General features: G+C 42.3%; 1 protein-coding gene across 1 annotated transcript in view; it reads left to right on the top strand.

Moving 5' to 3' along the window:
- The window catches only part of AGBL1 (ATP/GTP binding protein like 1), a 279,246-nt gene that overhangs the window by 176,256 nt on the left and 78,936 nt on the right, over positions 1-24,054 (top strand). The window contains exon 22 of the mRNA XM_009276632.1: positions 12,513-12,673. Coding sequence (XP_009274907.1) covers positions 12,513-12,673 — 161 coding nt within the window. The remainder of the gene's footprint in view (positions 1-12,512; positions 12,674-24,054) is intronic.

Genomic DNA, 24,054 nt, shown 5'->3' with positions numbered 1-24,054 from the left:
GAAGTTATTCTTAAGTTCGTTCTTGGGGAAAAAAAAAAGCAAAACAAAGGGGGGGGTGGATTGGTTTTTTAACTGTTTGTTCTTTGGATTTCAGAGCAGCTGCCAGAGGCACAATTTTAAGCCAGTTTTGACATTCTTTCCCAGGCCAATTTTAGACTGAATTTTGGCAGATTACACAAGTGCAGAATGTTTACTGTCCTGTCTTACATCATCATTTTCCTGTATCATCTATTTTTCCTTTGACAGATTTTTAACACTGTCAGTCTAATATGCATCAGAGGTTGAAATGTATTACCATAATGCAGTGCATCGTGGGTAATCCCATGCAAATTGTTCTGTGGAAAGTCATGCTAAATTATGTTCTTGGGGAAAAAAAAAAGCAAAACAAAGGGGGGGGTGGATTGGTTTTTTTTTTAACTGTTTGTTCTTTGGATTTCAGAGCAGCTGCCAGAGGCACAATTTTAAGCCAGTTGTTTGACATTCAGCACCATGTGCAGTGATGTTCCTCCTCACAGGACACTGCTAAAAGCATGGACTTGTGCACTGCAGTGGGTTTTCTATATACGTGTGTCTGATGTTTAGTTTTAAAACATTGTTAGCTTGTCAAAGGAAAAATCTGAGTGAATGTTGGGGTGGTACAAAAGAGAAATCTCTCTTGCCGCTTTTCCCAACTCTGTTGTACAAATATCTACAGGAAACATCAGTTTTTTATGAACTCAAAGGGCATCCGATGCCTCTTGGAAGTGGCAGATCTGATCATATAAAGTGTTGTGTTTATATCTTTCTCTTCTTTTGTTCTCTATTACCAAAGTCATTTGCTTGGAAACTGACTGCTTTGTTCCTCTGAAAGTCCTTATACTTCCCCAAACTGAAGCAGTAATCCTCCTTTTGGACAAAACACTTGATTGTAGTAGAAATGATTGCAATGTCACAAACAGAGGATCATAATTTTCAGTGAAAATCATAAAAGCAGCTTGAAAGGGACTCCTAAGAAAAAGGCAGCTTGTTCTTATGCAAATTTGCTCAGGTAGTATGGCTGCAAGATGAGAAATCCTGAAAGCCTGTAATCTGGAGTCAACATCTTCTCTGCTGATGAAGGTTTGCCTGCTTTGCTGTTGAATGGTCAGTAGGTTTTCAAAGACTCGGAGACTTGTAGTTTATTTTTACAAGACCTATATGCTTCTCACCTCATGCTCTAGGAGGTGAAGCATTTATCAGCTGCTATGCATTTGCTTCCTGCTGGTCTCCATCTCTGAAAAAGCCGGCGTGGAAATATCCACGGCGGGGGAAATGTAAGCTGCTTTTGTGTAAGTCACATCAGTTATCCCACTTGCTAGAGATAGCTGCCTCCCCCTCACCCCAGCTCTGTCTCTCTGATCTTGTCTCCCTTTCTTCAGTCTGTTCCTAACAGTCTTCAAAGACCTGATTTCTTTTTTTCTTTCTCTCCAAAAGCACAGTAACTGGAGATGTTAAACTGGGCCTGTGCTGGTGGGATTTTATATAAATATATATCATATAGTCCAAGGTCACCTGCATGTGCTGCTGGTCAGTTCCTCATGGACAAGCACCACGGGTTCATCTCTCCTCTAATAAAGTAGAAGTTTCAGTTTTGATCTCCATTTTTGTTTTCCTTTTAATAATAATTTTGCCAGTCAAAATTAAGGTGAAAGTACCTATCAGCCATCAGTGGCTGGGGTTACTTTGTACCACTGGACATGTGGGCTGGCGATAAAAGGAGCCTTTGGACTCTGCAGACCTGTAACCCCTGGTTAGCAGTTGATGGCAGCTGTTTCACCTGAAAGAACTTTTCTGATGTTTGATTTCTGACTGTGGAGTCCACATTCCCGGGACTCGTCTCAGGATGTCCCTCCTAACCCAGCCTCTTAATGAAATGATCAGTGACTTGCCCTTGGGCCAGCTGGTAAAATCTGCCTTTGACCCAGCTTTCTCATGTATTCTCTAACTCTTTATATGGTATTATTGTATTACATGTTCGTTACATTAACCTGTATTAAATCAGAGCAGACATCAAAGAGGGACCTGCAGTGCCCGAATTACCCTCGGTGTTATCAGCCATTCTCTCGAGATGGCTAGTACAGAGTATTCAAAAGAAAGAAAGAGAAGAAAGAAATGGTCAGATTTTCACTGTTATTGCTCATTTTCCTGTTAAATGTGACAAGCAGCAGGAAGGGTCCTGTGTCAGAATGATTATGCTGACACCTGCAAGAAAACAGCCAACAAGCTCCTCACTTGTACTCCCATCCTTCAGCTTCAAAGGGAGCGGTTACCAGGCTGGGAGAAGCCCTCTCCTGTGCAGTGTCTCTTTCCTCTCTGATCTGAGCTGGGCATAGATGCTTTTTGTGCTTTTCCATGTGCCTTTGGCTTGGAAAATCAATGACTCCTTTGTTGTTTCAGAAGTGCTAATACAATAAATGGTAGAATCCTAGTTGCTTCCTGTCACTGATCCTGAGGTTGTAGGGAGCGGTAGGTGGGGAGGCCAGCTTTGATGGTGTTTGCTGAAGATGACCAAAGAGAATTTGTGATATGAAAAAGAGAAATTAGCCTGGGGGGGAGTCACTTATAATTTAGGAAAAAAGTCTCAGGTAGCTCTCGAGTTGTATCAGCATAAGGGGATGGACATGCAGTGCATGAAAGGTTAGAGTAATGAAAGTTGAAATGGGAGAGGAAGGTGCAGAGCTGTAGATGGCTCTGTATCCTTACCTCTCACCTGCGGATCTCTGTATGAGGACCTATTTAAAGTAAGTTTTTAAGGAGACTGACACACAGAGGGTCTCAGGATAATCTCTTCTGAACATGTGCACATAATTATTCCACCATGGAAGCTGGCATGTGGCATGTGATGTGGTCCGGGCAGGAAAACCACCACCAGGTGGAAGCTCTGCTCTGAGGCCATTGGCAGAAGGTCTTTGAGGAAATGAGTGATTTTGTGGAAAGCAGGCTTAGACCTGGAAAAAAGAAGTATGCTTCAAGGCATGATCAAAAGGTTCTGGAAGAAAATATGGGACCCTCAGGACTGGAATAATAAGAGATTGTGTAGGCTGAGATTTGGATGCATTCTGGAGCTATTTGTGCTGCCTTGGAGCCACAATTACATTGACAGAGCTGGTAGGCAGCCAGGACGGGAACAGAGCGGGATGCTGTGGGACCATGCTGGCTGGTTTATACACAAAGACAATGCTCGTATGTTGTCTGTTGTGTTATTTTATATTTGGCTAAGGTTATAACTCACAGAATCAGATGAAGCCCAGGTTCTGCTCCTGTAGGAGTTGTAAGGAAACTAAGGAACAGAGGATTTGAACTACTAAGAAGAAATCATTAAAAATGGCCAGCAGACTAGATAGCAGACTGTCTAAAACACGTTTAACAAGGTGCTAATTATGATTCCTCATGTTTAAATCTTACTCCATGGGATGAGAGAACCATCAATAACAGAACCACAAGCACTGGAGTAACACAGGGATGAGGAAACACAATGACTGAGAGTGTTAATAGTGCCTTGATAATATGGTGGATTTTTTTTGAAAGAGGTATGGGGATTGGAGGATGAAGGAGAAATGGTATATAAGGTTTCGCCCATGGCTTTCAAGGGTGAACCAAGACTAGTTTTCATGCAGATTGGATTGCTGGGCATTCCAGATGAGTCAGAGCTGATAAAAAGAGAGCTCCCTGCAAAAAAAGGCTTCAAGAAATTTTGGGAGTTACGGAGTGAGACATAAAAGGACTGTTTGCATAGTCATAACCTAGTTAAAAGGCTGGAAAAAATTGGTAGGATACATAAGGCATCCTTGGGATGGAAAGAAATTGATAGTAAGCTGACTCCAGCTACCATTCTGTGAATTGGTGCTGGTCTATATTTATAATTTTAATGACTGGAAGGAAAGAAAAACAGTAAGGTAATAAGATTTACTGTTTGCAGCTGATACCAATTATACAGTAGGAAGGAGGACTGAAAGATTATGGGTACTAGAATGGAAGATGAAACATAGGCATGTTTCATAGGCAGGGTAAAGCATGTTTGAAGGAATAGTTTAAAGCATTTAGACACATGATTGGGCTCTGAATTAGCTCTAACCATTCAGGAAAACATAAGTAGCTATTAAAAAGGCAGCTTGATAAAGATGACTGTGCCATGTGCAGCAGCAGCAGCAATAAAGAAAAAAGTGAATAAGATGCCTGCATGTGTGAAGAAAGAGGTAGACTTGGAAGATGTTATAATATCCCTATAGACGTGAATGGTAATACCTCCTGTGGAGTATTGTGTTTGTTATGGGTCATTTCTTTTGTAAGAGACAAAGCCGTGATAAAGAGGGGCTAGAGGGAGCAGATGAAAGTGTTTAGTGGCCTGGAAGGCAGCTTCAATACGGGGGAAGCATTAGGGATACTAGAGCTATTGAGTTATAAAGGGAAGGAATAAAGCGTTACCGTGCAGAGAGCGCAGCGGTGTGCAGGAGTAACACTGAGCACTCTGTTGGGGAGAGGCTTTGCAGCGGTGTGGGTGTTTGGCGGCGGCGCAGCGGGAAGCGGGCTCGCCATCCCGTTGGATTCTCCTCTATGTAACATTGCTGCCAGGCCAAGACACCATTTCACTGGTCTGCTAGTCTCCGTAATGCGCTGGCATGGGAGCAGAGCGACGGAGATAATGTGGGGCAGAGTGTTATCGGGCTGGAGCAACTGGGGCGATGTTTGGGTCATGCTGTGTTGGCTTCTCACTAAATGTACTCTAGTGCCTCAATCTGTGCGTTGGTGCAACAGTGAGAGGCACCGTGATCCTGGGGGCTCATTTTGGATGGGAAATAAAAGCACACTAGCCTTGATGTGTCATTTTGGTCAATACATATTTTCATCACCTCTGTGATGAGAAGAACAGCATGTATTAGGGTGAGAGGGAAAGGCTGTAAGGTTTCCTCCATTGCAGTTTATAGCACGGTGGGTTTCAAGATACAAGCTACTTTGGAAGTTCCCAGTATTGTTACTTTAAATACTTTAAAGCTACGCAGAAAAATAACAAGGTGTTGGGTAGTATAATACAAGGATATGAGGACATTTCATGAAATTAAGATGCAACAACTGATTCTTTATATAATACACAATTAACCTGGGGAATCCCCATAGTGGATGGCATTATGAAGACAAATACCTTATTAGGAATTTTTAAAGCAGGTTAGACACTTGATGAATAGCATCTGCATTTACATTAGCCAGAATAAAATTATAAGTATCATAAATCCTTTTGTTCCAAGGCATGTGGTGATCACCAGCCAAGATTAGAAAATTATTTTACTCTCGTGGTGAAATATGGCCAACCTGGGTAAATTCATAGCTGAAAATAAGACTTGGGTGGGCCAAGAGTCTGGTCACTTTTCTGTACACTGGAGTTATTTATACAGGCAAACTTTTAAGTGGAAGTAGAAAGGGAGGAAAAGTGATCCAGGGATTAGGCTGCCAATTTAGGACTTGCAAAATTTCAGCTTCTTGCTTTCCCAGACTGCTTTTAAGAGCTAATTCATTTGACACAGATTCTCAGACATACTTAGAGCTCCACCTCATACTTAATCTTCAGATACCTCAGGCTGTAGCCTGTCTGTGACTTGTTCCAGGTTCCACAGTGTTCAGATAGCAGGAAAAAGGATGTATGTGAGAGAGAGTCACGGATAGACTACTGATGAATTTTCAAGGCACCGTCAGATGGGGCGATACCAGTTAACCTGTTGCAAATACTGGGAGCACGGAGAAGCAAGGTGCTTTCCTGAATAAAGCACTCGACTGTCACTAACATAAGGTAGCTTGCTTTCCTCACACTGGCCCAGAATCCCTATGTGACTTTGAACGGTTCTCTGGTTCTGTTCCTTGTCTGCCAAGTAGGAAGCTTAAGTGTCCTGGAGCAGCATTTATTTTCCTTTAGAAATTAGCGTGTTGGGGTTTTTTTTGTTTTGTTTTTAATTTAAAAAAGCACATTGCCCATTGTTTTTGTTAGCTCTACTATCAAAAGCTTGCCCTCTGGACTTTCACTTCCAAGAGCGCTCTTCTTCATCGGATGGTGCAGGCAGGCTTCTCCTCCGCAGTCCTTAGAACAGAACTTGAGACACTCCTGACCCTGTCACTGTGAAACAATGCAGACTCCTCCAAAGTGCTCAGTTCTGGCCTGGCATATCATTCACTCAGCCTCTTCAGTTCTGTTTGAAAAGACACTGTGGGACGAGGTGAAATATTGCTCAGTGTCTGCAAAGAGAGGGATAATCTATTGATGCTAGTCCAGGTCTATCCAGAGCCTAAAAATAGGTCCCTAGTGTGTCACACGGTAATGAATGAGACAGAAAACCAATGTAGTACTCAACTTTATTGGAAAGCAAGAACTCTGCAAAGAATAGCACCTTCCTATACGGTTTGTCTGCATAGGGGGAAAATATCCTCATTTCTCTTTCTCTTTTTGTTCATCTCTTGTTCCCAACATGACCACCCTTCACAATTATGGCCCACATTAAAAAAACCCTGTATAGTCTGTCCCTGTGCTATTCAAGAAGCAGTCTGGCAAAGCTGAGCTTTCTGTACCACCTTCAATCTTGTACAGCAATGCAGAACAGGTATAACAGCATCCCATGGACACGGAATCATTCCCTATCCCACTAGTACCTCTCTGTATGTGTGCAGTCTTCGGGGAGGTGGGAAGTTAAATCCACCCCATCCCCATCCTGGATAGCTTGCAATTTGTTGACATAAAACATGAGGTAGCAGTGTGTGCGGTAGAGCAGCCAAGCAAAGTAGCTAGCTGAGGTTGGCAAATGCAACACTAATATAATTTCTTTGGCTCTTCCAACGCGTGATGAGCTTGCCATATATTGAGGATGGAGTCATTCATGGGAGCTGATTAAGGAAGGGAGAAAGGACACTGAGGGTGGAGCAGAGAGGGAAAAGAAGTTGGGGAGGGAGAGAAGGGTGGAGGGAAAGGACAGGGACACAGCTGTGGAAATACCTTGAGGGAAAGGTATAGAGATGGGAATGTCGGACAAATACCTAGTCAGCACAGTGGAAAGAAGGAGGAAACGCTTCACACAGTAGACCTGGAGAATTCATAATCTAAATAATTGTTTTGCTGGAGAACTTGGCCACAACTTTTGTTTGCTAAACCCCCAGTTCTCCTATGAGCAGGTTGTTCAGGACTCTTTCTCTAGCAGATCGGAGGGAGAAGGTATTTCAACTTCTCATTCGCTCCATTCCTTGAACAGTGTTACCTGTAACATACGTATCTTTAACCAGGGAAAGAGTCCATTTGAATTATTAAAACAATAACCACTTCTTTGCTTCTGTACTCAAGAAGTTTGCTCAGCCAAAACACCAACTGAGTTCAGCAAAAGTTTTGTGAGGAGATTCAAAGCAAGCTAGGCCTTGTTTCCTCGCCATGTGGCCAAAGTACCAGATGTAATGAGGACAGACATTCACAGCAAGGCACATCTCTCCAAGGGTGAGAAGGGGGTAGAGGTTTCCATTAGCTTTCTTCTTATTATCATTCCTCTATATCAGCACCCATTGACCTCAACAACTCCTTTCTCATCCTTTTATCTCTCCCGTCCTTTTATCTTCTGTCTCTAACTCTAGTTTCTCTCATCTTTCTTTCTAGAAATTCCTGCTAGTCTATTTTTTTCTTGCATCTTCAACCTTTTCTGCGTGCTTAATCCTCTTGAAATCTTTTGGCCCAAATTCCCATCCACTCCACTTCATCTGTTTTGCATGCCATACCTGCTGCTTAGGGATCTCTGGGGCATGAGAAAACCTGGCTTATTCCCTGCTGTCCTAGTTGTCTAAATAGACAGTTCCCCAGCATGCGTCTGCATACTTTCATTCACAGCGGTTGAAAGGACGGTATCCTTTAGGACTGGCCCAAGCTAAAATTAAGGCTGCAGACACCAGGCACCAAATGTTTCATTCAGCTCCCTGGTTTATCCTGTAGAGCCTCCAAATGGTTTCTATTAGTATTCTGCGGGAGAGCTCACCCATGGAATTAGTGAGAAACCAGACTGTCAATTTATTTATACCCAGCCTTAGGGCATAACCGCTGTGCATGTGTAAAGCTATTGAGATGCAGAGAATATTCTTTAAGTGTGTATATATATATGTATTGACTGGAAGTGAGTTTGCAGGGAAAAACTGTTGCCCCAAGGATTGAACAGTGACCAAAAGTGGGAGAGGCCGCTGAAGTGGCTGTGCTGCATGCCAAAGATCCCTTTTCTCTGAGTACAGGAAAGAATTGAGCCCTCTGAAATCTTTTGTCTACTTGTGTTTATTGTTAACTTCTAACTCTAGTTTTACTATAGCTCTAGTTACCCTTGTGAAGAAATTTCTAATTTAACTTCTGGAGTCCTTCCACCTTCTTCAACAATATCTGCGTTATGAAACTGTTGCTGCCTTTGGCTGCAGGAGTGTTTCAAGCATATGAGTAATGAACGACAAAGTTTTTTTCCATTGCATTGTTATTTAGCCTGTGAAGCATTTTGAGGGCAAGTTGAGAGAGATGGGAAACATTTAGTTGTGGATATTTATTTGACGCATCAGTGCTGAGTATGAATGAACTGTTTTTCCGGTATGATTTGATCCATTTTGGCTAGGAAAATTTGTATTGACAATGTCCTGGCCAAATGATAACTCAAGGGATAGGTTTTTTTTTTTTCCTGCTCCCCAGTTTCCTATTACTATGATAGTGTCAATTAAGAGATGCAGGTGAGCATCCTACTGCCCCAGCTGTTATGCTAGCAACAGTTTTGGCAGAAAAGGCAAAAAATTAATTGGTCTAACTAGATCAAGAGTTAATAGACTAAGTGTCTGTTTCATTCATCTCATTGGCCGTGTCGCCTACCTCTGGAATTTGTTTCTTCCCATGAAAAATAAATATATCCACAACTTGGACTGTTATTAGGCGTCATCTCCTTCCATGCTGTCTGTTGCAGTATGAAAATGTGAAAAGGGATTAGGAAAAGTTGTTTAGCTCTATTATTCTCTATAATAGCCAGGAAACAATTAACCTGTTATCCCTTAACATGATGCCTGCAAAAGACTGCATGACAGGGTCCATGGGACCGATGGACATATTTGTATTGCACAGTGGAGTGTGATGCAGCAAGCTGATGCTGGTCCAGACTGGTACTTTCATGTAACAGAGAGCAGAAACTATGCCGTGTGAGCTGATCATCGAAGTAGGATAGCTTTGTTAGCATGTTTCGGAGGCTGGACTAATTAGGACTGATGTGCTTGTCTGCAGCGTTCTGGTGCAGAGATACTGTTTCCTGCTTCAGAATTTGCTTACATTCTCCTGCCTTGGAAGGCTTTGCACCATGCTCCACTGCTCACATAGACACGTCCAAAGGAGGACAGAGCCATAAAGCATTGTGCTAGAGAGAAAGATGGGGTCACTGAGAATCCAGACTGGCAGGACACTGCAGGGGAGGTGCTGTCAGGCAGAGCAGCTTCCTCCTGTGCGGCTGTGGCAAACGGACCGTATATTGTCACTACATGTAGAGGCAACCCAGCTTCGCTGCCATGGAGGTGTGCTTCCTACCAGCATATTAACCAAACCAAGGTGCACCACTTCTACTGTTCTTTTCTTCTTTCTTGCATTTCTTGCAGCATATTTTCACAACTCTGAGTTGTAAGCACAATCTCAAAAATTTTTACAACTGTGTGTGCTGCACAGCTACAAGGGAAATGCCTGGAGACCAGGCTTCCCTTTCAGCAGTACAAGAGGGACCGATTATTAACCACTACACCAGCTCCTGGCATTGCTGGTAGATGCCATCAATAACATTAGTCTGATATGTCAGTTCTGTCAACAGCTTCAGCTTAATGGTAGTCATGCTACGCACCTCCAGCTCCACCCTCTGCTGAGAGCTGAGAAGGAAGGAAGGAGAGGGAGGGAATCATCTGAGTTAAAAAATAAAAGTCTGTCTGTGTTTGAAGTGAATAAAGTATATTAACAAGTAATGCTCTAGCTGAGGTTTCCAGCTGTTACTCCTGAGGTGTCTGGTATCAAAGCAATATGGGTCCATCGTACAGCAGCTAACTTCAGTGCGTGAGCAATTACTGTCTGAGGCTTCTGAGGTATATTATAGTTTTATTATTATTATTTCCCTGCTCGTAGTTTCTTAAGGCCTCTTCATATCCTGAATAATGCTCCAGGGAATCATAAAGCCACAGGCTGAGTTTTAGCATAGTCACTATTCGCATCTCCTGGATTGATAGGTATTTAGTATGTTGCCTTGATCTTGGAAGTAAGACCCTGAGATGCACCCCAGGGAAAGCCGTGAGATGTTCTTTGTATTTTTTGCCCCTGACAAAATAACTCCTTTGCTGTGGAAATGACATATTTTTGCTCAGAAATGTCACCAATTCTGCCTGCTGATTGTAACTCTGCCACACTAAAATATCTTAAGTCTTTTAAAGTAAAACAGTAAAACATTTAGGAATCTGTGCAGAGCTGCTAAGCACTCTCATTGTTTTGCGTTAATGACCCTTGGTTCCCATAAGCCTCTCCCTCTGTTTTCTTACTATTATTAATTATTGCTGTAGTTCATTGTACCTGGGTCTTGCTTGGCAAAGCTTGCAGTGGAGGTGAATAGGATGTAGAGAAGAAATGGTGTCAGAGATTTGCCCGCTGTGATAAAAATACTTAAGAAACTGTTCCGAGAGCAGAAATCAGTTCTCCAGAGACCCTAGACCCTGCCTAGCACTGGGGCTATGTTTTCTCAGATTGTTTGTGTGCTCTTCTGGGCAGGTCCTGTGCTTATCTAGTTGTCCGGCCACTCAGTATACGTTTGAGATGTCTATTATTTTCTGTTGTTCATGTTCATCATCATAATTACAGATTCATGCTTCGCTCACAGGATCTCGGAAAGGAAGCAGAATTACAACTTCTTTGTTATAAGAATATGCATTTTTTCATCAGATAGGGCATTTGTAATGCCAGATGATATTTGCATATGTTGGATCTGCTAGAGATGAAGTGGTGATTTTCACCCTGTCCAAGTAGTTCATGTCCTCTAACAAAAATGCACAAAAAAAAGCTTTCCAAGAGAGCTGCAGAAGTTTGCGAGAAATCTCTTCTTTCTTCCATCCACCTGCATGTTTTTGGCTCAGAAATAATCTCTTTCAGTTCTACAGAGCTGTTCAGACCCAAGGATCCCAAAGCACTTTACAAATGCAACAACTTTATACAGGGAAAAAAAAAAAACCCACAACGTGAGATCAGAGCTCAGCCTCCTGTCATGGATTAGTGGAACACGTACGGGCTTCGTTACCCGTAAGATGTCCACTAACAAATATCTAGTAGAAAGTCAAGTATAGGCCATACTGACATGGAGTTCACGCCGTGTATATGGCTACTGCCAGGACGGTGAGCGTGGACTCCTGGGAGTTGTAAGGAAACAGCCTTGGAAATGGAGCTGGAGCTCTTGGCCGCGGAGATGTTTTGTGCTGCAAAAGTGCATAGGGCTGATATTGGCAGAGGCAGCAATTGTTCAGCAATTGATTCAACCCCTGATGGGAAAGCATTAAGGAGTACGTGTGATGCGGTCACTAAATGCCAAAGATGAGGGATTTTGCAGTTTCTTAGATTCTTTTTAGTATATCTGAGCTTTGTTTGTCTCCTGCCCTCTCACCACTTGCATGAAACTGCCATTGATTACATTGACTTACTCCTATGCAGGCCCTTGGTGTGTTTCTTCTTTGCTAGACCTTTGTTTTATTTTTTTAATTAGTGAAAAAACAAACACAGGCTATTCATAATCAGGGTTCTTCCAAGCGAGGATCCACAACTTGGAGGAGTCCTCCCTTGAAAGATGATGTTGATAATCCAAACCCTGTTTGTGCTTCTCTGTCTCTGATTGTCTCTGCTGGAGACGCATCAGCTTTAAATAGACTGAGAAATTCCTTAGAGGTGTTTGTTATTTTGCAATTACTTTGCAATTGATTTTCTTAAAAACCAATTCATAACATGTTAAATATCTCTTCCCCCTTTCTCTCCCCGCCCCCCCTCCCCCCCCAGTTTCCTTTTTTATCTTTGCCACTGCCCAACGTTTATAACCATAGGACCTATTTTTTTCCCATGGCTTAGGGAGACGACTTGTCTACAGAGAGAAAGAAAAAATGAGTCCTAATGATTTGTAAAAGTGGATTTACAGTCAGATCCTCCTGGAGTCTGAGCCTAATTCTTACAATGCCTTCTTCTGCAAATGTAGTCGAGGCAGTTAAACTGTTTGCCTCTGTTTCCCCATTTGTAAAATAGAGGCTATTTTAGAATAGCTTCTGTAGACCAAGTGCTATCAGTTAATTGACAAATGATTCTGTAGGGGAAATTTTCCATATGTAGCAAACGTGAATGAACCCCTAAGTCAGAATGGAAGGATGGACGCTAAGAGTTGTCCTCCTTCTGCAAAACAAGCCTGACCCTTTCCATGTACCTGTGAAATGCACACTCAGCAGTGAAACGTTCTGCTTCTCTCCATCAGGGCCTGCAGCTGGGAACTCAAGAGCTGGAGGAGATGGGAAGCAAGTTTTGCCTTGGTTTGCTCATTCTGCACCTCAAATCCCTGCCCTGCAGCAGGAAGGTGATGGCTCAGGCAGCACTCCTGTTAGATCTGGAGGAGGAGGTAACAGACCGGGTACAAAGGTCAGTGACAGTAGTATTCAGAGGGTTCTCCTGTGGGAATCAAGTTAGGGGGGATATGTTTTGGGGTTAAATCTGCAGAAAAGGACTCTCCTTATGGCTGAGATTTGCATCTTGGGAACTGGAGTGTATTGAGAGTGACTGGAAATGAAGATACAATTGACTCCCAAAGAAACTACTAAAACAGTGGTTCCATGCCCTGCAGCCATCCATGTGGGTAAAAAAGTGAAATAAAAGAACCTGATTTCTATTTTTTGGTGAATATCCATTTTCCTATCAAAACTGATTACTGGAGTATAGGCATGGTACTGCCCCAGAAAAATGCATCAGCAGGAAACATTTTGCTGCTCACTGGAGTGTCAGGTGGTGTTCTGTCCACCTCAAATCCTCCATGGAGAGGACGTCTTGCAAGGAAGACATTCTGTAAGAGCTGCAGGGTAGGGAAGAAACATTGCAGATTAGAAAAGGACTTTGATAGCATGATTTAGAAACTGTAAGCCTGATTCTGCAATGATACTCCCAGAAATTCCTCTTTTCCTCACTGAATTGAGTCCTGCAGACATTTAGAGAATAGATTTGTGACTTTTTGGTGCATAGGAAGAAATCATGATCCCACTGATTATTTAGGAGGTGTTTTTTCTAAATTGCAAAATTAATTTATTTGCTTCCTACATTCAGTGGGATGTATTTAAGTGAGGTTGCCCCATTATAAATATATGGGGAATTTGACCTGGATAAGCGTCAGAGTATGGGACTCTTCAGCTTGAATTTGTGGTGAAGCAGAAATAGAATAGATATTCTTTCTAGGCCACCGTCACTTGTTAGTGCTATGTGCAAGCACATATGCTTGCAATAATGTTTTTCCAAGACAAATGGAGAAAGAAAACTTAGTGATGTGATATGATTTGAAACTCCCCAATGGCTTTGTCATCAAAGAGCTCTCTCAGCTTCATCAATGAAAAGCAAGTTTTTCACTTGCAGAAATGCCCCTATAATTTATAGCAGGCTTCCAGTCTTCCCCCTGCAGGAATACTTAACCGACATTACCACCACCTGTTCCTCATGCCAAAAACCATTCTTACAAGCTTGTTCGCAGTTTTAAATGTTTATGAGGGACAATGAAAAAAGAGGGCTAAAACATACAGACATTCCTTTGGATTAGCTGTGCTCACTTGTACATGTGAACATATAAATGAAGCAATTAAGGCATATACTGAACACCCATACACCCATGTTGTGGTCAGCCATCCGACAAATCATTGGTATATCATTAGAGAGAACTACTGAAGCCTAGCTACGTGGATGGTTTTGAGATATAAATCAAACTCTCACTTTTGAACTGGAGCTAGAAGGGCCTTTGCATGAAAATAACTTCTCTTATGGGAAGAAAAACATCAAACCCTGACTAGCCTCAGACACTGAAAAAAAGCCATCTGGTCACAGTAACTCAGTGAGCATTTTCCCTGATCTTTGTAGTCTGCTGTTACTTTTTCCTTTAGCTGGTTTTATATTAATAGGAATTCATTCCATTTTCCCAATATTGTGTGGTAGTTGATCAGTACCAAAATAATAGTAAGAAGCTCTCTAACTACAAATATTTTTAAAGAAGTTAACAAAAACAAAAGTTCCCTTACTTTGTAAAACTCGGATATTGTTCCAAATGTGTCCATGACAGCTGAAAGCAAAGCCTTATACCCCTTCAAGTTTGCCCGGCATTAGTGAGTCCCTCCATGGCATCCCGGGATGTAAAGTCACTGCTAAAAGCCAGTGTGACAGTCACTTGTTCCTCTTCACTCCGCTGGGTATAATTGCAGGTTTGTGGAATTTTAGTAGCTTAGGTGCAATTTGTTACCATTTGCAGACCAGGTAAACAGCTGAATTGTTTAATCCCACCTAGATATGTCATATTGCAGGAGCTTGTTGCAGAAGGCTGGGGGAAGGGAGGTGCAGGGACCAAAGGGTTTGCTAGCATATTCTTTTTTAAAAACAAATAAATAATGGAAAATGTTTGTGCAGTATATTCATTCTGATTCAGAAAATTAATACTTCGCTCCTGGATTTCTGTGAATCTAGTCAAGAGAATTGCACGATTTGATTTTAGTGGGAATAGGAGCCCTACTGGAACCAATGGAAGAATGCAGAATATAGAGAGCACACTGATACAGGCAGGAGGGCAGCTATTTCCACACCGCGCTCTCAACTCACAGACTTTGAAAAAAAAATTATTCTCCATCAAAACATTTCTCTGGAGGAAGCTGAGGGGTACCACTCAGTCTAGTCTTACTCCGTAAAGATTAAGTTTAATCTAGCTCTTTTAGGTAACACAAGGAGGTCACCAGTGCCTTGCAGCTTACTGGTGGTATATTGTTACATCAATGGAAATGATAGTTTGCTGCTTCCTCGACTAGGCTCATCTTTATGGGTTTAAGGAGAATGAAATGTTTGTAGTTTAAAACTAGCTCTGTTGTCTTCTGTGGCTACCACAAAAATGCACAGCATCCTTGAATGCTTTCTATACCCTCTGCTTCCGAAAGTGTGAGTAGATGTGAATGAAAATACCCAATTTTTTCTGTGCCTTTGCCAAAGCAGAGTCAGACTTGGGTATCCTTCATGTGCGACACAGGAAAAGTCTGGGCGGTTACCTTTTGTGATTTTTTTCTTATATGCTTTACATCATGAATAGTGGTGGCTTTAAACAGCTTGCAGGCTATCCCTATTCCAGAAGTCTGCACTGTCCTGGTCCCGGGAAATGATGTGCATGATAGATATTTAAGTGGGAAGCAATGGCTCTGGCTGTAGCTAATGTTTTCTGGCAAAGGAAAGTGTGTCCCAAAGACTGTCCTGCTGACACATCTAGAAAAAGGTACAAATATAGGTGATTCTTATCAGAGCAGTATTCACCAATATCAAAAGAAAAGAATTAGTATTGTTCAACCTTGATGAAAAAGGAAGCTTTATTTAGTTGTTAGGGTTTTGTTTTGTGGAAAGCAAGCTGCAATTATGCTGTGAGCAGTGTGATGCATTGCACAGCACTTACGTTAAATACGTCTCTCTCAATCTAATGTGTTTCCTTAATACGTGTTTCTGAGTGCCCATCTCTGTAGTACTCTGGGTGACAGGTCAAGCTGTGGAACAAGAAGTTAATCCAGCACTGGATATAGCTGACTCCCAAATGAAATGTCTTATTGCAAAGGTACATAGATCAAAAGCTGTGGAGCCAGAGGTCTCTTCTGTTGTGAAATCCCTGCAGTTCATGTCCTGCATTTGTCTCTCTTTGCCCTGGTGTCTGGTGTGCGTGGCATTGACTTGGCATCTCGGCATCTCCCTCCGACAGCAAACACTTTCCCCTGTCAAGGTTTATAACTGTATGTGTCTTTTAATTTTCCTCTTCAGGCTGTCTCTGCTCTGGATATTTTGCAGCCTTATTCATTCCCACTGCTGTGAAGGGGATGAAGGAGCAGGCTGGACCCTGCCTGCTTCCCTGGAATAAATTATTTGCTGTGCACCTTATATAGCTCTGTCAGAATTAGTGGTCAGTAAATGGGAGCAAGGTAATAGCTATCAGGGAAGTGACTGGTCTAACGGAGGCATCCTGTGTGAATGGGGGATTTCCCACACCAGACCAGGTCCATTGTGTTCAGTGTACTGTCTCTGATGAGCCAAAGAAAGGTGGAAGAAACCTTTGGCAGACCTAACTAAATAGAGTTTGGTACACAGGCAAGAATTTCTTCCTGTCCCCAGTTTACAGTCTGTCTTTCCCCTAAAGTCTGAACTGTAAACAGAATCATTTACAAGCATGAGTGGGATAACTGTTGGCATAAGTTTGCAGCAGAGGCAGAATAGCAAAGTAGCTGCATCTGAGAGTAAGTAAAGGGGACTGAACTTCCATCAGTGGGGCTGTACTGCTAATAGGAGAGTAGAGTTTTCCCCTAAAACCAGGAAATCCTTGGACATCATGAAGTTGGCCTAACAGCTCTGTGTTACTGGTCCTCAACATGTCTATATGGCAGCTGTCTCACGAACATGCCAAAAGGTGGAGAAAGTGTAAGATGCAGTACACACATAAGACACATTAGAGCTACAACACGTGATGGTGAGGAAGAGGGGTTAAATTGCTTCAGGTATTAGCTGGTCTCTTAATTAGCACCCTGTGCTCCTGGGACACTTCATATTCACTCTTCTCACACTTATTCAGGCATTACCACCCTCACGTTCACCAGACCTACTTAGGGACCCAGTTGTTTGTGGCTTTTCTTTTCACAAGTGATGTTTAGGTGTTTTTCTGCATCAGCTAGCCCTTTTTCCACCACCATTCAATAGGGTTGGTCTTACGGACCACCCTGACAAGGTCAAAGGCCAATAATGTAGAGAATTTTCTGGGCTTTGCAGCCACCTTCAAAAAACCAAAGCAATGTGTCAGGTGCTCATACAGGCACTTTATTCTGCCCTTTCCTAAACTTGACCTCACAAGCATGCTATTGCCGTGCCCCAGGAAGAATCACTAATTTTGCGTTTCCAGCCTCCCGCCGTGCCTTGCAGTCAGTTCTGGCATTCAGAAGCTCTCTGCTAGGGAAATGAAATGCCAGCTTGTACTTCGGACATTGTGGGTTTTGATAATAGGTTTCATGCCTCATTTGCTGTAAAAGCAATAAGGTTTTAAGTCAGTGCTGTCCAGGTAACTTCACATTTGTCATGACCACAAAAAAGGATGGGAAGTGACTGTTTATTCACTTAAGGCAGGTTTAAGAGAGAGAGAAAGCAAGAGCAACCCCCCACTATAGGTATCCTCCGCTTCTTCCTCATGGTTTCAACTGATGGCACATTCCTTCATTTTCTTTTTCTCTGTCCTCCAGGTTGTGCTAGGGAATCTTTTGCATACGCTGCAGCAATTGTAGCCATTTGTTCATGAGACACATCTTATATGTTGAGACAGGCTTTTGCAAAGTTAATATGCATTTTCTGCTGACTCAAATATTATTCATCTCATAGAATCATATAATCATTAAAGTTGGAAAAGACCTCTAAGATGATCGAGTCCAACCGTCGACCCAACACCACCATGCCCACTAAACCATGTCCCTAAGCGCCTCATCTACACATCTTTTAAATACCTCCAGGGACGGTGACTCAACCACTTCCCTGGGCAGCCTCTTCCAATGTTTAACCACTCTTTCAGTAAAGAAATTTTTCTCCTGTGTTTCTTCATTGTTCCTTACCTTTCTTGAGCAGAGCCAAATCTCTCTCCACCCCAGATGGTAAATATGTCTAGCTCTGCTATTAATCGAAAGCAGAAGGCTTAATCACTGCTCTGGTCCTTTGTCCAGATGTAATCTTTTCATCTTCCATACACTGAGCAGTGTTAGATTGGTCAGAGTATGGATGGCAAATCCAGGAATTGACAAGAAGGATCTGCAGATCATTTGGAACTGTGCTTGCTCTTCTATACCCCGTTGATGTTCCATCGTGATCCTGGATAGTATTGAGCTGTTGGATTTCCCATCTTTCTGCCATAATGCACCTTCCCCTGATTATGGCTGTGCAAGCAATTCCACTCACCTTTTAAGCTATGTGGCCAAAATGTGATTCAGATCAAACTAAAGTGAATTTGAGGAGATGAAGCAGACAAGAAAGAGGAAAGTTCAAGCAACAAAATAGTGTAGATGGAGCAAAGTATGCTCGCTTCATCTGGGATATCTTTAGTGCCTCTTTGAATAGCAGAAAGGTAGCATTACACTTGTGTGCAGTGATGGGAAATGGCTCCCTTGCCTGGGGGTTTGGGTCTTCCTGTAGTTACGGGTGAATGTGGGTGTCATTCCTTGACGTTATATTTGTTTTGATTATACAAACTGGAACAAATTTCAACTTGAAGGGTTTGAGTGCAAGACAGTGCTTCACCCTGCAAAATACCCCATCACCTCACAGTCAGGGTGTACCAGCAGTTGTGGCGTCCAGTCCCCTGAGGCAGACTGGACAGTTGGCCTCTGGGCAGTCCTCTGACACGTGGATGAAGATGAAAGTGCTTTTTCACCATTTAGTGAATCTAAACCCATGGGGAAAAAATCAGCAGGAATTTGACCGTTTTGATTCAGATTTCTATTTGATTGAAGCATCATTTCTCTTTAAGCAAAGATCTGGTGCATTTTTAACCTTGATCATCTGTAGACTTTTAATACCTTATGGCAGCTTTCAGAAGAGGAGGTTGTTTATTGATTCTATTTTTTAGCTTAGTCACAGATTTTATTGCTGGTAAAGGAATTTGATATTTCTACTGCATTATGAGCAGTGGGTATTTCTGTATTTGGATGCTAGAGAGAAAAGTGCTGTTGAAATGCATTTACCTAAGTAAGCCAAACTACCGCATTGCTTTGGTGGTGCAGAACATGGGGCAAAAGGTGTTTCTAATGTATTTCGTGTAACACCTGTGAGAGCACAGTCTGACATTAACTCAATGTGACCGGTCTGAGAGTAGCTGAAGCTGGGCTTCGGAGCTGTCTCATGTTGGTGGAACCATTTAGGATCAGTTCAGGAAATGCCTTAACTCCTGACTGTCTTACAACACTCCCCAGTGATCTTTCACACTGATGTTGCAAAAGAGTGGTATCTTCTTGCCCCTCCCAGGATCTGACCTAAAGAATTGCTGCCTCTGTTATCAAGAGGAAAAAACCTCAGATTTCAAGTTTGGATCTATTACAGGCTTTAGATTTTATTGTCATTATGTGCCTTGATAATCATGTTTTCTAAATAAGACTGTGAGTCTTCTTCCATCCACCCCTTCATCCTTCTTATCCTGCACTCTTCAGCGTCTCTCCTTTGTTATTGCGAGAATACAAGCCCAGTGAATTCTTTGGAGGTTCAGCCAAGCAATGCAACCTATAATGAATATATTTGGTATTCAGAAGGCTTTCATGTAACTGTTCACAGGTGAGCCACTGTAATTCAGCAACTTTTCGTTAACACTTTCTGGAGCTGTCCCTATTTTCCTCCTATTGATTTTTATTATTATTAATATTATGAAATACCTTGGGAGCTGCACAGCTTCTGTTGATTGTTATCAAATGCTAGCCCCAGCTACGCCAGGCTGGGTACAATTATTCACACTTATTTCTGAGGTAATTAATTTATCATTTAATAGCTAATAATAGCAATTTAAATAGCAGCAGAAAGGTAGGAGAGTGAAGGAGTAAATGGAAGAGAAAGAGATCATAGAAGGAACTTCAAACATGCACAAAAGCACTGCTTGCTATCATATCTCTCTGAGGTTATTCAAATCACTGTACACGTACAGATCTGACTGGACTACAGATAATGAACTTGTATATATCCAGCAGAACAAATGAGCTCTGCATTGCCCTTTCTGTGAGGCATATTGCTATAGTACTGTCTGGTATTAGACATTTTTGTATTGATTAGGAGCATCTGTATTTCTGCGGTGCAGTCCTTTTCCCTTAAGATCTAACTTGAAATATGAAAGCCACTGGGGCCCTTCACATGCTGGGATAGAAAAATAAAGCTGATTTGCTATCAAGGGTTCAGAAGCGATTCCCATTTATGAAGTGTACCCCAAAGAAATGCATTGGAGGGATGTACACTTTCCTCTGAGGTGGCCTTTATATAGACCAAGATAGTGCTGACACTGGGACAGAATAGATGTTTTTTTTTTTTCTAAGAGGGTACAAGAGATGATGGGAGGATCAGTCTGTTTAGACTATTGGTCATCTTGAATGCAGGCAGAGGTGGGATTTCAGACTGAATCATCCTGTCTCAGGTCTAGTGCTGAAGACACAGGTTCAGAGGACAATATAGAACCTTATACAGACCATATGTATACTGCAGCAGTAGCTGAAACACCAGCTGCATTAGATATGGGGCTCTGGCACAATAGCAGGAGGAGACAACTTTGTCAGTGCAACTCTACTGGTGATCTCTGTTCTTTGCTTTCAGCTGTTTGAGTGTATGAAGAGGATATGGATGAACAAGGCATTACTGTGGTAGGAATCCTTGTGCCTTTGGGCTGGCGGGAAACATAGATAAATGATAAGGCTGTTTCAAGGATCTTGGTGATTTAGTGTTTCCTTGTGGAACTTTTCCAAATGGTGTTCCAGGAGCCCCAAAAGAACTTGAGACTTGTGAAAACCAGAGAACAGACAAATCTTTCATACCTATACATGCTATAGTACCTTCTTTCAGGCAGGAGAAGCAATGGAATGAGTTGAGTAGGATGGTAGTTAGGCAAAATGCACTTCCAACCCTTTAGAAGAAAGCACATTTTTGTGGAAGTCATGTATTTTGCCTCTGATGAGTTGTTCTCTTTATTGCAATTGTTACTTGAGGTGACCTCTAATTACTCTGTCCACAGCTCCCAACAGAGCTTCTTGAGGAACACACTCATGTAGGGGAAAATTAGACTGGTTGAGGGTCAAAACAGGCTTTGCTCTCCTGTGTGTTGGAGAGTTAATCATGGGGCATAGATCACAGGAACAAGAGACTTTTTGATATGGATTATCTCGATCGAACACTTCACCATGTGGGGTTCTTACCTCTTGGACCCAACATAGGGGCCCAGACATCCAAGCATCATAGAATTTAGAAGCAAATTGAAATGAATGCCGGGGTCTGTGAGACTGTATAGAGCAGAATGTATCCCCATCCATCAGTAACAGCAGAGCCTCTCAGTCCTGCACAGCAGTGGTGGTGACAGTAGTGCATGCATTGCCACTGTCTAAAGTAGATTTCCTGTCGTGGGCAAAATATAGGGATAGAAGGATCTGAATGTCCTGTAAAACCACCAGTGCGATCCAGTTTTTCACCAGGTCAGAAGTTTGTACCTGTGTAAGTTATTCAGACAATAAGAGAAGGAGAGCCCCAGTGCGATCCAGTTTTTCACCAGGTCAGAAGTTTGTACCTGTGTAAGTTATTCAGACAATAAGAGCTAAGGAGAGCCAAATTTTTTTTGATATAACAATGCTCCTAGGCACATTGTGTCCCCATCACTGCCTCCTTTCTCTGCAAAGGGAACATAAAAGGAGAGATTTCTGCTTTTGAGGCAAATAGCTTATTGCAAGTCCTTTTGGTCTGGTGCCCAGCCTGCAAATGAGAGTCTGACCAGGCCTCTTGCACCGTGGTGACAGTGTACAACTGCTATCTAGGAGCATATCAAAAAACATAGCAAGACAAATGAGAGACTAAATGGTTAAAGGGATAGAAAAGGCAGAGAAATTCATAATTAAGGCTGTCGAGTTGCAGTAAAAGGAGCACATAGCCTGGAAGGAAAGCAGGTGGGCGAGCAAGGTGTCATATTTGGAGGTGAAAGTTGGCACTTGAACAGCATTTTAAAGTATTCCAAAGCCACCTCCACTGACATCTCAGCTGTATTGTATACTCTGTCAGAGGCTCCGGCTGCTCAGTGTATTGTGGCTGTGACTCACACACAGACCCTGCCGCTTGCTGCCATGCTAGATATTGTAAAGAGAGACATGGCAGAGGTATTGTGTGAGACAAGATAAATATGTGCAGGTGGTTGTTTCAGGGCCCAGCACACACATGCATCAGTGTGGATGAGTACTTATGCATAGAGATACAAATGTGAAAGCCAGTCTCTGTGGCCTTTGACAATTCATTGTATTCTCTCAGAAACCGTATGGATTTATTAGGATGTATAGGTTAAATGTGATGTTGGCAAAAAGAACTTGTAAGAATTAGGCTGGAGCTGAGACTAGAAGGATGTGAGGGGGAAGATCCACATGAATTTAACAGTTAGCCTTTTATTTTTTGTCTGCAGAGCAGAAATGTAGTCAAGCTGAAAATCCCAGATCCAATTCCCATGAATGTGGGGAAAGTTTGCTTTCAAGTACAAGATGAAGACCCATCCTTTTTTGGCCCTGGCCAGTCTGTAGCACTCAGTAATGCAGCCCAGATAAGTGATCTACTCTAGGAGAAGTCCAGGGCAGAGCACTGCCACTTTCTCATCACTGTCACAGTGCAACGTGAGAGGTGTGGGACTGATTCCGTCCTGGAACAGCACAGATGGACCTGTGATGTGCTGGAAGGACTCAGCGTGCACATGGAGGTGTGGGTAGAGAAGTGGGAAAGGATGCCGAGATGTATTGGCAGAACTCTATGGAAAATTGTAACTCTGAAAGAATTGGACTGGGATACAATGGCCAAAACAAACAAAACCCAACCCCTGTTTGTTGTGAACTTTCCTTTCCCAAGGAAAGGTTATGGCTTCCTTCCGCTCTCGTGTCTGTGGGTAGATGCTGAGGGTTCAGGCAGCTGCTGTCCAGACCATGAGCGCTGAGCGAAGCCAGCGTGCCAGGGCTGCTGCTGCAGCAGGAAGGAGAGGCAGACTCAGAACACTGTAAGAGGAAAGAAGAACAAACATTCCCCTTGCATCTATTTGGGGATGTTCCCTCTATATTCCCCCCTGCTCCATCTCCCATTCCTACTTCCATTTGTTCCTGTTAAAATGTGTGGTTTTTAAATGGACAAAGAGTTAATTTCTGGAAAGTCGAATTTCATTTTTAAAGTAACAGTAGCATGCTTTATGGTTAGATCTTCAAATATATCCCTAACCATTTAAAAGTACATAATCAGCAGCTTTATCTATGGCACATTATTCACCATTTAAACTATAATGTCTTCCTTCTAAGCGTTAACAGTTACTTACTACCTTAAATTCCTATTTCAACATGAGTTGGAGTTTGAGGATTTGGACTTGGAAGGCAGAATAAGCAATAGAAGCAGCTGAACACCAGAAAAAGATTCTGCTATCAGGCTAGTATCATCAGAAATTAAGAATAAGGGGAAGAATAGAAAGCATCTGTTCTCTATCTATTTCTCTGTCTAATCCGTTTGTTCTGTCTAGTCTACTCAACAAGTTTTTACATCACACTCTGTACTTCAGAATTGTTTCTGAAGATGCCATTTTATAGCATCCTCCAAAAAGCACCAGCATCTCATTAAAGGATAAAAGTCCAACGCAATTCAAAGAGAAAGAAATCAGCCATTTCAAATAATAAAGCAGTGTTTCATCTTCCATTGAGCTGCAGGGGGCAGCCAAGAATTTGGGTAAAGTATTGCTACCTGCATTTATCTTGTCAGGCTTTCCCTAGTATTAATACTTATTTTTTGTTCTAGCTCAAAACTTGTGTTTTCATCTATTGTCCTGGTTTCAGCTGGGATAGAGTTAATTTTCTTCCTAGTAGCTGGTACAGTGCTGTGTTTTGGATTTAGGATGAGAATAAGGTGATAACACACCGATGTTTTAGTTGTTGCTGAGCAGTGCTTACACTAGCCAAGGACTTTTCAGCTTCCCATGCTCTACTGGCTGAGAAGGCTGGAGGTGCACAAGGAGCTGGGAGGGGGCACAGCCAAACTGGCCAAAG

The sequence above is a fragment of the Aptenodytes forsteri genome, unplaced genomic scaffold, assembly GCF_000699145.1.
Source record: "Aptenodytes forsteri isolate BGI_AS27 unplaced genomic scaffold, ASM69914v1 Scaffold1, whole genome shotgun sequence".
Taxonomy (NCBI): Eukaryota; Metazoa; Chordata; class Aves; order Sphenisciformes; family Spheniscidae; genus Aptenodytes; species Aptenodytes forsteri.
This window is presented reverse-complemented; position numbering and strand designations above follow the sequence as displayed.